Genomic DNA, 16,774 nt, shown 5'->3' on the forward strand with positions numbered 1-16,774 from the left:
AGGGAGGAGGTAAAGGGGCAGGTATTGCATCTTATGCAATTGCTTGAGAAGGTGCCGTGGGAAGGGGATGAGGAGTTGGGGGTGATGGGAGGAGTGGAGCAGGGTGTAACAGAGAGAACGGTCCCTACAGAATGCTGATTGGGGAGGGGTTGGGGGTGAGGGGAAGATGTGTTTGGTGATGGTGGAAATGGCAGAGGATGATCCTGTGAATGCGGAGGCAGGTTGGGTGAAAAATGAGGACAAGGGGGGCTCTATCATGGTTCTGAGAGGGAGGGGAAGGGGTGAGGGCAGAGATGTGGGAGATGAGTCAGACACAGTTGAGAGCTCTGTCAACCTTAGGTGGGGGGAACCCTCAGTTCAGGAAAAAGGAAGACATGTCAGGCTGTTTAGGAAAGTGGCATCTTTGGAATAGATGCGATGAAGGCTGAGGAACTGGGAGAATCGGATGGATTCCTTATAGGAAGCAGGGTATGAGGAGCTGTAGTTGAGGTAGCTCTGGGAGTCAGTGGGCTTGTAATGAATATTCCTAGGCAGTCTATCACCAGAAATAGAGACAGAGAACTCAAGGAAGGCAAGGGAGGTGTCGGAGATGGACCATGTGAAGGTGAAAGAGGGTTGGAAATTGGAAGTAAAATTGATAAATTTGTTCAGGTTCAGTCATCAATGTACTGGAAAAAGTTGTGGAAGGGGGCCTGAATTGGAATTTTTAGGGTTGCCCTGATGTCTCAGGATAAAAGCACCATCCAGTGTACAAAACAATGAGATCCAAAGTTTACATCTGTGGCTTGTGATAAATTGGCTGTCCTGCAGTAAAGGGTGGGCTAGAAACTCAGACAGGGCTGCCTCTCTAATCATTAAATAGTGACCTATGTTAGGTAGAAATGGGATTTGCCTCAACCTCATTTACAAATACAGTGGCGGTAGTCACTATTTATGCTTACGCAGTGAATGTATGAGTAGCTTTGAAATGTGGAATTGGAGGAGAATAGAAAGGATCTGCTGGATAGTAAAAGTAACAAATGATGAGGAGTGTGAACAAAGAAATTTGCTGAACATAATTCGGAAAAGGCAGAGAGACTGGGTAGGGCATAAGAGGAACCGGACAAGTAAGGGACGTTATGGAGGGAAGATTTCAAGAAGAAGAGGAAGAGGAAGAAAAAGAATATCAATGCTAGATGGCTTGAAAATTGAAGGACGTGATTGGCAGATGAAAAGAATGGCACAGGATACCGAGATATGGAAAGACTCCTATGAGCCAAGGAGTCTTTGGGAAGAACACACATGATGATGATGAATGAATGAATGAAGCCTGTAGAACCATAACCCAGCACGAGGCATCTCTGCCAGGGTGCCAGGCGGGGTGGGGGTGATGGAAAACTTTGAGCAAAATTGGAGAAATAAAATCTAAATCTTCCACTCCCAAGTGAATGTTTTATGTGATAATCTGCAGTTACAGTTTAATCAGCACGGTTTAAGTTCATTAAGTTCATGAATCCTTTCTTTTTCTGTGCACAGGGAACTTCTGATTTGAACGATTAATTTTGACCAGAGAAATTCATGTTTAAACCATGTGTCAAATTAGGTGCCATGGAATATGTGTATTTAACATAATGTCCCTCTAAATATTGGACTGGTGGGGATGCCAGTATCAGCGGGGATGCATTCACCGCTGTCTCACGGGAAGTGAAACCCCACCATCCTAAAAATCCAGGCCACAAATTATATTTTTTAAAGTTGAATAAATGCTTGATCAAAAAGGTGAGTTTTAGGGAGGATTTCAAATGGGGACAGGTGGAGAGGCAGAGAGGGGTTTAGGGAGGGAATTTCACAGCATGTGCAGAATGTCTATGTGTAAGTCGTAGAATGGTGAGATGGAGAGAAAGGGGAAGTGCACAAGAAGACAGAGTTGCAGGAAAAGAGTGGCGATTGTAGGGATTAAGGAGGGTACAAAGATAGGGAGGAGCGTGATCAAGTAAATATGAGGATGTGAATTTTAAATTTAAGTCACGGGGGATCCAGAACCCAGTAGGGTCCTGGGGCAGGATTGGATATGGGTAGCAGAGTTTGGGATGAAATGAAGTTTAGAGAGGGTGGCGAATGGCAGACCAGGCAAGGGCAGGAGAGCATTCAAATCATCAAGGTTAAAGGTGACAACTGCAAAAATTATTATTTCAGCATGAGAGGGGCAGACATGAGGCTGGAGATGGGCAATGTAATGGTGTTTTTTTTTCATGGGATGTGAGTGTTGCTGGCTCAGCCAGCATTTAGCATATAGGCCAGCCATCCCTAATTTAATTGAGAAGGTGGTGGTGAGCGATCTTTTTGAACTGCTGTCGTCCATGCTGGGTAGGTACACCCACAGTGCTGTTAGGAAGGAAGTTCCAGGATTTTGAAGTAGGCATTCTTTGTGATGACAGCATTGAAGTCAGAAACTCTGCTTGGGGTCAAATAGGGTGCTAAGGTTACAAACAACTGGAGACAGAAGCTAGGGAGGGGAATAGAATGGGTCACAAGGCATTGTTTTTAGTCTTTGGCTTTCCCAATATTTAACTGAAGAAGACTGGATGCTGAACAAGCAGTGTGACTACAGAGTTGATGTGGAGTGGGGAGTGAGGTGAGTGAGAGTTAGAGCTGGATGTTGTCAGTCTACATGTGGAAGTTGACTCATGGTTGCCACCAAGCAGAAGTATAGATGCAGAAGAGGAGAGGATAAGGATAAACCCTTGGAGACTCCACAAGTAACAATGCAGGGTCAAAGAAAAAAAAAGCAGCCACTGCTGGAGATGTGGGAGTGAACAAAGCAAGGGCAGCCCCGCACTGGGCAAAGGATGAGTGATGTTACAGCAGGTTAATGTGGTCCACTGTGTCAAAGACTGTAGACTGGTTGAGGAGGATAAGGTGAAATAATGCACTATAATCATAGAGGTTATCATTTGTGTCTCCATTTGGGGCTGCCTCAATCTGGGTCAGACAGAAATACAACTGCAGAGTTTCAAATCTGTAGTTGCAGAAAGATGGGCACGGATTTAGTAGGCATTTTGGACTGGAAAAGGAGATGGGAGATTGGGTAGTCTTTTTTTCAGGATGGAGTAATAGTGGCAGTTTTCAAAATGAGGGTTAGTACCTGAGGAGAGGGAACTTATTGGAATATACTAATATACTAATTTTGCTTCAAACTGTGAAATCCAGCTTCTTATTCAATCTTTGAAATCTATTTTTATTAAACTGGGAATTTCTTGCAGGTGCACAAAAGCCACAGTTAAATAAACAATCTGTGGTGTTTTTCATCGTACTTATGAGATCCTCAACACAGAATAGAATTTCCTATTATGCACTCATGAACACCAAACAGCACTCTTTTTAATTACTTACATTGTGTTTTATTCATGCTACTGAAATATTCTTGGGTTTAATAATAATGAAGAGGTGATAATTGTGATCTAATGGTGTCCAAAAAATGTGTCTCATGATGCGAGTATGAATTCAGCTATAACTTAAATCACACGTCTTATTTCTACTTTGTTATATGTGCTTTGTTTCTAATTGTTTTTGGGTCCATTTGTTATTTAGGGATGAAGTGACACATATGGTGATACATACATGATTGACATTTAAGTCAACATTCTTTGTTCATTTGGCAGCTAAGTACGTTGCATGTGATACCCATGTGTCAAACAAAAGTTTTTGTGCTTGGTTTTTAAATCAAAAACTATCATATGTAAACCATTGGACTGTTTAAACATATACTGTATAAACTACTGAATAATAATTAAGTGCTGTTTCAGAAACTATAGAATCAAGATCCTCTGACAATGCTGTATTTCATGGGCCAAATCTTACTGGATTTTATTTGGTGCTCTTGGCTTACAAAATTGGTTACTATGTCGTTGCAAAGTGCAAATTTAACTATATGGAAATAACCTCAGGTGGATAAGCACCTGGAGGAGGGTTGTGGGATCCTTGGTGGAGGAAATGCCATCAAAAAATGGATGAGCTAACACTTGAATTAGGAAATGGTACCCTCAGCCTGTAAACCATGTCACAGCTGTCATATAGAGCAAATAGGAACAAAGGCCTAGGAGGAGGCCATTCAGCCCCCTGAGCCAGTTCCACAATTCTGTTGAATCATGACTGACGTGTATTTTAACACCATCTACCTCTGTTAGTTCCATGTCGCTGCATACCCTTGCCTAACAAAAATCTATATTCCACAGCTTCTAGGGAGAGAGAGTTCCAATTCCCATGATCCTGTGTGTGGAAGAAGTGCTTCCTGACATCACTGTTGAACTCCCTACCCTAATTTTAAGGTTATGCTCCTTTATTCTGGACTCTCCCTGATGAGAATACCTTATTAAATCATTTAATTGTCTTAAACACCTCTATAAGAGCATCCTTTTATCTTCTATACTCAAGGAAACACAAGCTTATTCTGTGTAATCTGTCCTCAATATTTAATTTTCTTAGAACCAGTGTCATTCTGGTGAATCTGTGCTGCAGCACCTCCAAGACCAATATGTAAGTCAATTAAAGAGTAACCATGGACAGTCTGAAACACTGGGTTCAAGTCCCTGGTAATGGTGTGGAAGATAGTAACAGAAGCTCTGATGTTAGATGACTGATGATAATGGACAAAAATATAATATAAGAATATTAAAAAATTTAATCCCAAAATTACAAAAATTACTTTTACTTGATACATTGCAACAACAATTTTTTTGCCAATGCTTAGTATTCTGAGGACAATCTGTTCACGTTATTGAACAAGGTCTGATATTGGCATGTAACTATCGGTAAACTTTATCATTACAACTTATGGGAACTGGCAGAATAACTACTGATTCCTGTCTCTTCACCGTAATTTTTTAAAAATTCATTCTTGCGATGTGAGCATCGCTGGCAAGGCCAGCATTTGTTGCCCTAATTGCCCTTGATAAAAGTGGAGGTGAGCCATCTTCTTGATTCACTGCAGTCCATGTGATGCAGGTACACCATAGCGCTGTATCCCAGGGAAAAATTGTGAACAGTGAGTGATGTGTCATAACTTTATACATAATACAAGTAAATGTGAAAACTAATAAATAGAAGCACACATTGTGCAACAAGGTATATCCTGTTATTTTTGTTGAAAATCAGTAGCTTTTATTCTATCAGGGGATGTGGGCATCACTGGCTAGGCCAGCATTTATTGCCCATCCCTAGTTTCCCTTGAGAAGGTGGAGGTGAGCCGCCTTCTTGAACCGCTGTGCAGTCCATGGGGTTTAGGTACATCCAGATTTGGGAGGGAGTTCCAGGATTTTGACCCAGCGACAGTGAAGGAATGGCAATATAGTTCCAAGTCAGGATGGTGTGTGGCTTGCAGTGGAACTTGAAGGTGGTGGCGTTCCCATGCATCTGTGCCCTTGTCCTTCTAGGTGGTAGATGTCACTGGTTTGGAAGGTGCTGTTGAAGGAGCCTTGATGAGTTGCTGCAGTGCATCTTGTATATGGTAGACACACATTGCTGCCACTTTGCGTCGGTGGTGGGGTGCCAATTAAGCAGGCTGCTTTGTCCTGGATGGTGTCAAGCTTCTTGAGTGTTGTTGGAAATCATCCAGGTAAGTGGAGAGTATTCCATCATACTCCTGACTTGTGCCCTGGGATGGTGGGCAGGCTTTGGGAAGTTTGGGTGAGTTACTCACCGCAGAATTCCCAGCCTCTGACATGATCTTGTAGTCATAGTATTTATATGGCTGGTCCAGTTCAATTTCTTGGCAATGGTCCCCGGATGTTGATAGTGGGGGATTCAGGGAGATTCCCTGGCTTGGTTGTAATGGTAGAGAGGGAGACATGCAGGCCATGAGGTTACAGATTGTGGTTGAATACAATTCTGCTGCTGATAGCCCACAGTGCCTCATGGTTTCCCAGTCTTGAGTTGCTAGATGTGTTCGAAGTCTATCCCATTAGCACGGTGGTAGTGCCACACAACAAGATGGAGGGTATCCTCAATGTGAAGACGGGACTTTGTCACCACAATGATAGTATTAGTCCTTGTGGAGACGAAGTCCCGTCTTCACATCGAGGATACCCTCCATCGTGTTGTGTGGCACTACCATGCGAAATGGGATAGATTTCGAACAAATCTAGCAACTCAGGACTGGGCAACCAAGAGGCGCTGTGGGCCATCAGCAGCAGAATTGTACTCAACCACAATTTGAAACATCATGGCCCGGCATATCCCCCAATCTAGCCAGAGGATCAACCTTGGTTCAACGAAGAGTGCAGGAGGGCATGCCATGACCAGCACCAGGCATACCTGAAAATGAGGTGTCAACCTGGTGAAGCTACAACACAGGACTACTTCCCTGCCAAACACCAAAAGCAACAAGTGATAGACAGAGCTAAGTGATTCCACAACCAACAGATCAGATCTAAGCTCTGCAGTCCTGCCACCTCCAGTCATGAATGGTGGTGGACAATTAAACAACTCACTGGAGGAGAAAGCTCATAAATACCCCATCCTCAATGCAAAAGATAAGGCTGAAGCATTCGCAACAATCTTCAGCCATAAGTGCCGAGTGGATGAACCATTGCAGCGTCCTCAGGAGGTCCCCAGCATCACAAATGCCAGTCTTCAGCCAATTCAATTCACTCTACATGATATCAAGAAACGGTTGAAGGCACTGGATACTGCAAAGGCTATGGGCCCTGACAATGGTCCGGCAATAGTACTGAAGACTTGTGCTCCAGAACTTGCTGTGCAACCTAGCCAAACTGTTCCAGTACAGCTACAACACTGGCATCTACCTGGCAATATGGAAAATTGCCCAGGTATGTCCTGTACAAAAAAAACAGGACAAATGCAACCAGGCCAATTACCATCCCATCAACTCTCAATCATCAGTAAGGTGATGGAAGAGGTAATCAACAGTGCTATCAAGCAGCACTTGCTTTGCAATAACCTGCTCACTGACTCTCAGATTGGGTTCCACCAGGGTCACTCAGCTTCTGACCTCATTGCAGCCTTGGTTCAAACATGGATAGAAGAGCTGAACTCCAGCGGTGAGTTGAAAGTGACTGCCCTTGACATCAAGGCAGTATTTGACCGAGTGTGGCATCAATAAGCTCTAGCAAAACTTGAGTCAATGGGAATCAGGGTGAAAACTCTTCTCTGGTTGGAGTTATATGTAGCACAGAAGAAAAATGGTTGTGGTTGTTGGAGGTCAATCATCTCAATTCCAGGACATCACTGCAGGAGTTCCTCAGGGTAGTGTGCTAGGCCCAACCATCTTCAGCTGTTTCATCAATGACCTTCCATCCATCATAAGGTCAGAAGTGGGGATGTTCATTGATGATTGCACAATGTTCAGTACCATTCGCAACTGCTCAGTTAATGAAGCAGTCCATGTCCAAATGCAGCAAGACCTGGAAAATATCCAGGCTTGGGCTGACGAGTGGCAAGTAACATTCATGCCACACAAGTGTCTGGCAATGACCATCTCCAACAAGAGAGAATCTAACCATTGCCCCTTGACATTCAACGGCATTACCATTGCTGAATCCCCCACTATTAACATCCTGGTGGTTATCATTCACCAGAAACTGAACTGGATGTGCCATATAAATACTGTGGCTACAAGAGCAGGTCAGAGGCTAGGAATCCTGTGATGATAAATTCACCTCCTAACTCCCCAAAGCCTGTCCACCATCTACAGGGCACAAGTCAGGAGTGTGTTGGAATACTTTCCATTTGCCTGGATGAGTGCAGCTCCAACAATACTGAAGATGATTGACACCATCCAGGACAAAGCAGCCCATTTGACTAGTACCCCTTCCACAAGCATTTACTCCCTTCACCACTGACGTATGATGATAGCAGTGTGTACCTTCTACAAGATGCACTTCAGAAACTCACCAAGGCTCTTTAGGCAGCACCTTCCAAACCCACGACCTCTATCATCTAGAAGGACAAGGGCAGCAGATACATGGAAACAACACCACATGTAAGTTCCCCTCCAAGCCACTCATCATCCTGACTTGAAAATATATCACTGTTCCTTCACTGTCACTGGGTCAAAATCCTGAAACTCCCTCCCTACGAGCACGATGGGTGTACCTACATCACAGGGACTGCAGCAGCTCAAGAAGGCAACTCACCACCACCTTCTCAAGGGCAACTAGGATTGGGCAATAAATGCTGGCCTAGCCAGCAACGCCCAAATCCCATAAATGAATTTTTAAAAATTGAATGTCAGTGGATGATGGTTGGACTCTCTCTTGTTGGAAATGATCATTGCTTGGCACTTTTGTGGCATGGATGTTACTTGCCACTTGTCAGCCCAAGCCTGAATGTTATCCAGGTCTTGCTGCAAATGGGCAATATGAGGAGTGGTGCTGAACATTGTCCAATCTTCAATGAACAATCATAAGCCTTGTTCAATAAAGCCTTCTTAAGGCACACCCCTCAACAGATAGGTCCACATAATTCTTATAAAACCTATGTTATCATTTCAGTACTCTATATGCTGAAACCATTTCTATCTGTGGGCTCGGCAACAGAATAAGATCTAAACCAATTGCTTAAAATTACAGGGCAGAATCTGAATAGAAAATGATTGAAATTAATTTTATTTTAGTAACATATGATGTAGGTGTTGGATGGGGAAAAAGGGTATCTTTTGTAGATTAATAAAATAAGGGTATACAACTAAAATGAAACCAGGTTCAAAAACAAATTTGTGCTTGGACCCTTTGTGCTTTTCTTGAATGCATAAAAAAGACTGGAGCTTACGGGTAATCCAAGTCTTTCACTTGCTGAATTCTTTTCATTCTCTCTCTGATTGCTGAACTCAATATGAGTGTGGGGACTTAGGAATTATGTTACAATATTTAAGCCTCATTCAAAATTATGGTTTGATCAACTGTGTTTTGAATTAGACACAAAGGGAACTACCACTGTATTCATTTTAATACAACCTAAAGAGCACCAATTCTTTCAACTTAGCTATTTAATTTTTTTTTAAACTTTATCGCTCACCTCAGATTTAATGGAAAAGAATAACATGATTTGGTAATTCATTGACAAACAACAAAAGAACACCTGTTGAATTAGGATGCCTGAGGCTCTATCTGACAAATATCTCTAAAAAATGGAATTCAATGGATGTTTCCAGCTGCATAATGAAGCTGCTTCCCTTATAGAGAAAAATTCTGCTCCCGGAGAAGTATGATTTTTTCATTTGATCAAAATGAACTATTTATTATTAGTGCGCCTCCTGTACGGTCCTTGAGCTACACTCCCTGATATGATGACTCACAGATGACGTGTGCAGGAGTACTGTTTGTAAACCTCAAACCCATGTGCGTGCAGCCAGCATGACTTGCCAAGACTGCCTGCCAAACAGCAAGCATGCCATCTCTCTAACCTTTCCACAGGGCCTCTTTACCACGTGAGTGTCAGAGCTAAACATCATTTCAGTACCAGCACTAAAAGCCAGGAACTATTTACTGTGTGCAGCTACCACTCATCCCACTAATTTTGTTTCATTTGTAAATAGTTTTTTGACTTCAGAATTTTGTAAATGTGTACTTTTTGAAGTGCAGCATATTCAAGTTTAATTTATTAGTAGAAACTTAAATTGTTTTTGACTAATTATCTAGCAAATCATCCATGCCATTACCTCAGGACAAATAGTCAAATGTGTGTGATGCAATTGTCATCAATATTGCTTGTTTACCTCTACAATGAGATCCAAACTGCCTGCCAGCCTAAGACCTCAGCATTTTACAAATATTTATTGATTGCAAACCAATAAATAGAAGAATATAGCACTTTAAGATCAAAGAAAGAAAACCAAATAAAGACAATTGCTGGCTGATTATTGAGCAATGAATACACGCAAATCTCTAAATATATTAATGGTTGATTTAGTGATGTTGTCCATCAGTTACTTCCTTTTAAAAAGTAGGCCAAGGCAAACCAGTCCCTTGAAAATTATAGCGAGATTATTTTGGGGGCAACTAACCTTTTAGCAAATGCATCAAATAATGCACAACTACCGACTCATGAACAAATTAAATGCCTTGTCAGTTTGAACAATAAAGAGTGTATGATGTGCACTGTAAAACATTGTAGCTATTAATTCTAAAGGTTTAAATACAGACTGTTTTTCTGTTATTGTGTAAATTTGAAATTCTTATATAAAAAAGAAAAAGGGAAACAATAGAACAGTACTTCACTGGGGAATTGCTTAAGGAATCAAGCACACTGCAACAGAGTACCCCTCCAGACAGCCCCTTTCTATAATTACATTACCTAAAAAAATGCATCTGTTAACTCTTTAAGCACAGGTGGAATATTCAGTTACATCAAATAGTAAAACAAAAGTCCCAGAGGATGACACTTAAACTCAGAATACAATTCCTGGCATATTTTGTTTGTTAAATTTTGAAAACATTTAAAGTTTTGTAGTGTTATCATTTGAACAGAACTTCAACCGATGGCTGAAAGGTGCAAAGGAAGTTCAGCACTCATAAGGTTAACAGCCTGTTAAAGCATAACCTTGGCACATCTCTCCATGCTGAACAAAACATCTACTAGACCTTAAAGGAACAAAAAAGTACTATGGAATGACTGAAAAAGTGGCCTGAAATGCTTTAATAACTTCTGTACAAAGTTATTATTATAACTAGCGAATCTAAAATCAGCCCGCTGCACATATTTGAAACTTTGCTGTGTAAACCTAATATCTTTTTTTACACAATATTCACCAGTATTTTCATAGAGACTTGCATATGCTTTGATATTTTACAGCATATGTGGCTTGGTGCTTCCTTTGTTTATGCACCATTAGCTTTTGTTACATATGCCATCGTACATAATTATTGTCTTCCAGAACATAATCTACATTTCCCTGCTGTCTGATAATGAAGGCTTTTGTTGGCCAGACTGTAGAATGCATTTCAACTCCTTCTTCACATTCAAAAAAGACAAAATCTAATTTGATTCATAGCACAACAGATATGAATTTAAAGCTGCATGAAGATAATGTTTCCCTGTTGTTTTTCACATTGTTTCTATTGGAATCAGAGCTTTGATCTTTCTCAAAAAAAATTGTCCGTGTGAAAGTAACGCTTTCATAATGCCGTTAATTTACCTTTTCAGCCAGTGTTTGCTTCTTTCTCTGAGCTTTTGTATTGTCCTTGTTCCCCACCTGCAGGGAAAAAGAATCAAACACAAAAAAAATCAATTAAGAAATGAGACAGACAAATCTAACCCAAACGAGCCATTATACTGAAAATGCCAATAAAATTAAGCTTGACTAATGGTCACTGAGCTAAGAGATACATTTTGCAAGGAAGGGCAACAAATATCTATTTATAAAATTTGTATACAGTGAATAATTTGCAGTTCATTAATAATATAACTAAAACATAACCTATTGACAAATCTAGCAGAGCCTTCTTTTTAAAATAGCCTTCAAAAGCTTCTTTAGAAATATACCTACACTACACCCTCTATCTTGCAACACTCCTCTGAAACAGTCTCTGCTTCCTCCATCAGAGGCAGACCCTACCAGGCAGCCATCTTGCCTCCTTCTCCTTGAGCTATGTTACGGGCACTGTGGTACATTAGTTTTTTTATCCTGACTCTAGCATCATTATCGTACTGCTGAGCTCTCTCTCTCCAAACCTTCCCAGCAACCCCCCCTCGCCCCCCCCCCCCCCCCCCCCTCCCCACCAGTAGAGACTTAAAACGTGACAAGCATGCCCACTGCCTACTCAGACTCCTCCGGAGCAACCAATCGGCAGATACCCAGAGAAAGGGAGTGGAGGATGGGCTGGTTATTTAGTTACTTGTCAACTGTCTTCCTCATTCAAGCTTCCTAAACAATACCACCCCTATGTGGTATCTATGCAAGCCATCAGCATGAAATCAGTAGTAAACTGTGGAGTGGAGTAGCAGACGGAAGTGCCGGCTCAATACCAGCTGCACACAGCTGAACTAAGACCCATTTATGGGTCACGTGCAAAACCAGTAACTTTAGATGCATTTGGGGGAAGGGTGCACAATATAGCTGTTTAGAAGCTAGGCATCGTTTTGAATTATTCTTCAAAGGTTTTGTTGTTATCTGTTAATTTTTGGTACCAAAAATCTGAACAAGTATTGTATTTCAAAAATGCATATTCACTTTACACTTTGTGTGCTGGATAAGAAAACTGCATCTAAAACAGCTTCACAGCATGTTGCATATAGCCTCATATCCTGGATCAAAGGTCAAAGTTTGCCACAATAATAGTAACGTATTGCATGCAGTACATTGTTCAGTCTATTTTTACTGTAGCAACAACAGAAAAAGAAAGCCCTATGTCGAAACTGGGTTCCCATGAGATTGAGCAATTTTTATACCTAAGCTGGAATTGTCAGGAATAGCATTTTGGATCTGAAGCAAAACACTTCCATAATTTCAGCCTTTCTCCTGGCTGTGGCAATTGTTGCCATGCTTCTTTATATTAGTCTCTTCCTGTTCTCTTTAGGCTCTTACGAAACCATGTTCCTGCTGCTTTTTCCTAACTCCGATTGCTTTCAGCCGGTTCCTGACTGCTGTGTCTCGACTGCAGCTACTCTCTTTAAACTTTCAATAGTCTCTTCTAACTTTTTTTACTGTCTATAACTTCTCCTCTCTTTATGGCTTCTGTTGCTTTCCTTTAGTTCCCAGCACTCTCTCCTGACACCCATTACTTTTCTTTTGACCTTTGTCACTGCTCTAGCCCCCATCACTTTCTCCTAGCTTTTGTTGTTCACTCCAGCATTTGCGACTTTTTCCTGTTTCCTATTACTTTCCGTAGTCTCAGGGTGGAATCGTCCCTGCTTTGTTCTAAGTGCGGTGGCGGGCAGGTAAAACGACATTCTACCTGCCGACCGCGATGGTGGGTTTTCACGCCGTATCACCCCAAACCTTCCATGTTACTCATGCATTCCCAGGAAATGCGCTGTTTCCATGACCATTGGGCTCTCATTCGCCCGCTACGCCATCACCTCGCCACTTCATCATGCCAGGCACCACATTTAAAGTACAGCTGTGCTCGGTGCTTCCAGCCAGCCCAAGACTGCAGCAAAGAAGACATGGCCCCGAAAGGCAAGAAGACTGCAGCCCTCAAGCGCCTTTTGGACACCCGTGGAGGCCCGCTGTGATGTCCTCAACCACCGCTCTGGCCGCAGGAGGGGCAGCTACATTACTACTCTGGCTTGGTAGGAGATGGCAATGGTGATCAGTGCCAATGTTGCACAGAAGAGGTTGGCCATCCAATGCAGATAGAGGATGAATGATCTCATCTGTGCAGCCAGGGTATGGCAACCATCTCATTACTCTAAACTCACATACTCAAGCCCATCACACATTCACTGGCATCTCACTCACTGCCAGCTCAAGGGACATCACCACCCATTCTCACACACATACCCTCACATGTCCATCTGGCCTCATCTCCTCTAGAGACTGCCTCCTCAGCCTTCACCATCTTGAGGCCACTTGCACAGATCAACATGTGCCCCCACCCACACCCTTGGATACCCCCCTGCCCCAGTACAGCTCTCATCCTGCAGCCTCTTCCCTTGCCTGAGGCCACTTCTCCCTCTTCCCCAAGCAAGGCCATGCACTACAGTCATTGAAAATCCACCCAAATGGCTGATCTGGTAGGTAGAAACCTACCCGTGAGCCCCCGTTGTTTTCCTGCTGACGTGGGCATACAGTCCAGCAGGAGTGATGAGTCCAGCGGGCTGGCCTTATAATGATATGCTGATGTATTATAACGAGGTTCCTGATGTCCAATGGTGGCGAATGCAGCCCGCCATTGGCGGGCGGAGCAGACAATCACAAACTGGTTTCACAACGCGTGAAACCGATTTTTGGCCTTCTCGCCAAATTGTCTGCTCAAGCCACCACTGAACACACCCGATGCTGGCAGGCACAGAAAATCTCAGCTTCACATTATTTTCTTCAGGCCCCATTGTTCTGCCTTCTGGTTCCCTCCAAACTCTCCCAGATGTTGCCACTTTCCTCGCTTTCCCACTGCTGTATCTGCATCCATTATTTTCTTTAACGTGCCATTGCATTCTTTCAGATTCTAATGCTTTCTTAACAGAACATAAGAAGTAAGAGCAGGAGTAGATCATACTGCCCTTCGAGCTTGCACCACCATTCAACATGATTAATGGCTGACCTTCGGTCTCAACTCTACTTTCACACCTGTTTCGAATATCTAGTTTATAATTCATATGTTTTAGAACTGGGGGAGCTTTTTGCAGATAGTGATCATAACTCCGTTAGATTCAAGGTTGTTATGGAAAAGGATGGGCCAGAAATCAGTGTTCTAAATTGGGGGAAGGCCGATTTTAATAAGATCAGATATGATTTGGCCAGACTGGACTGGGAGCAGCTACTTTTAGGCAAATCTGTGTCAGAGCAGTGGGACTCATTAAAGAAGGAAATAGGGAGAGTACAGGGCCAATATATTCCAGTAAAGACAAAGGGTGGGACCAACAAATCCAGGGGACCCTGGATGTCGAGGGACATACAGGATTGGATAAAGAGAAAAAGGGAGGCTGATGGTAGATACCGAGGGCTTAAAACAGCGGAAGCCCCAGAGGAGTATAGAATATGTAGAGGGGAACTTAAAAAAGAAATTAGGAGAGCAAAAAGGGGCATGAAAAAACATTGGCAGGTAAATTAAAGGAAAATCCAAAGTTATTTTACAAGTACACGAAGAGTAAGAGGATAACTTGGGAAAGAGTAGGGCCCATTCAGAACCATAGTGGTAATTTGTGTGTGGAGCCAGAAGATGTAGGCAGGGTTCTAAATGAATACTTTGTGTTGGTGTTCACAAATGAGAGGGACGATGTGGGTATGGAAATCAGGCAGAAGGACTGTGATGTAATTAAAGAAATTAGCATAGAAAGGGAGGAGATTCTAAGTGGTCTGGCAGGCTTAAAAGTAGATAAATCTCCAGGCCTGGATGAAATGTACTCCAGGCTGTTGAGTGAGGCAAGGGAGGAGATAGCAGGGGCGCTGGCAATAATTTTCAATACCTCTTGGGCCACAGGAGAGGTGCCAGATGACTGAAGGACAGCCAATGTGGAACCGTTATTCAAGAAGCAAGGAAGGGATAAACCAGGGAACTACAGGCCAGTCAGTCTAACCTTAGTGGTGGGGAAACTATTGGAAGCAATTCTGAGGGACAGAATTAGTCAACACTTGGAGAGGCAAGGATTAATCAATGACAGTCAGCATGGTTTTGTTAAGGGAAGGTCATGTCTGACCAATTTGACTGAATTTTTCAAAGAGGTAACCAGGTGTGTAGATGAGGGCAATGCATTTGATGTAGTCGACTTGGACTTCAGCAAGGCTTTTGATAAGGTTCCTCATGGGAGACTGACAATGAAGGTAAGAGTCCATGGGATCCAAGGCAATTTGGCAAATTAGATCCATAACTGGCTGAGTGGCAGGAAGCAGAGGGTGATGGTTGAGTGGTGTTTTTGTGACTGGATGTCTGTGTCTAGTGAGGTTCCACAGGGATTGGTGTTAGGTCCGTTACTGTTTGTAATATATATAAACGATTTAGACTTGAATGTAGGAGGTTTGATCAGTAAGTTCGCAGATGACACGAAAATTGGTGGTGTGGTAAATAGTGAGGAGGATAGCCTTAGATTACAGGAGGATATAGACGGGCTGGTCAGATGGGCTGATCAGTGGCAAATGGAATTTAATCCGGATAAGTGTGAGGTGATGCACTTGGGTAGGGACAAACAAGGCACGGGAATACACCATGAATGGTATGACCTTGGGAAGTACTGAGGATCAGAGAGACCTTGGTGTGCATATCCACCGGTCCCTTAAGGTAGAGGGACAGGTAGATAAGGTGGTTAAGTAGGCATATGGGATACTTGCCTTTATTAGCCGAGACATGGAATATAAGAGCAGGGATGTTATGCTGGATAAAACGCTGGTTAGGCCACAGCTAGAGTATTGCGTGCAGTTCTGGAATCCATATTATAGGAAGGATGTGATTGCACTGTAGAGAGTGCAGAGGAGATTTACCAGGATGTTGCCTGGACTGGAGAGTTTTAGTTATTGGAGAGACTGGGGTTATTTTCCCTGGAGCAGAGGAGATTGAGGGGGGACATGATTGAGGTGTATAAAATTATGAGGGGCATAGATAGGGTAGACAGGAAGGAACTTTTCCCCTTGGTGGAGGGATCAGTAACCAGGGGGCAGAGATTTAAGGTAAGGGGCAAGAGGTTTAAAGGGGATGTGAGGAAGAATGTTTTCACCCAGAGGGTGGTGGGAATCTGGAACTCACTGTCTGAAAGAGTGATAGAGGCAGAAACCCTCATAACATTTAAGAAGTATTTGGATGTGCACTTGCGATGGCATGGCATACAAGGCTATGGACCTAGTGCTGGAAAATGGGATTAGAATAGTTAGGTACTTGTTTGACCAGCACAGACTCAATGGGCCGAAGGGCCTCTTTCTGTGCTGTGGACCCCTATGACTCTATGACTAACTTTTAGTTTTAGGAATTAAAGTTTTATCTGTAGAAAATAGGGATGCCTGGTTGAGAAACTGCTAATACTCCTGAGTAAATTCAACTCAAACAAGCTTCAAGTTTATTACACTTAAAAGATTGAGGCCATGTTGACTTAAGAGGTTAACATTGAGAAAGTTAAGATCATAAAATGGTAGGTGAGCTTACTTAGCTAAAGAACTAGAAATATGACTTATGCAGCTATTTCAGTAAAG

At 42.6% G+C, this 16,774-nt stretch overlaps 1 protein-coding gene across 7 annotated transcripts in view; it reads right to left on the reverse strand.

Moving 5' to 3' along the window:
• The window catches only part of tet3 (tet methylcytosine dioxygenase 3), a 541,392-nt gene that overhangs the window by 384,634 nt on the left and 139,984 nt on the right, over positions 1-16,774 (reverse strand). For 2 of the 7 annotated variants that reach the window (XM_078565650.1, XM_078565649.1), the window contains exon 3: positions 11,132-11,188. In XM_078565650.1, coding sequence (XP_078421776.1) covers positions 11,132-11,188 — 57 coding nt within the window. Of the gene's footprint in view, positions 1-11,131; positions 11,189-11,482; positions 11,693-11,749; positions 11,970-16,774 lie in introns of those variants that run through there. The other 5 variants (XM_078565652.1, XM_078565657.1, XM_078565653.1 and 2 more) reach the window with 5 other exon arrangements.

Source organism: Cetorhinus maximus, chromosome 20 (genome assembly GCF_964194155.1).
Source record: "Cetorhinus maximus chromosome 20, sCetMax3.hap1.1, whole genome shotgun sequence".
NCBI classification, from domain to species: Eukaryota; Metazoa; Chordata; class Chondrichthyes; order Lamniformes; family Cetorhinidae; genus Cetorhinus; species Cetorhinus maximus.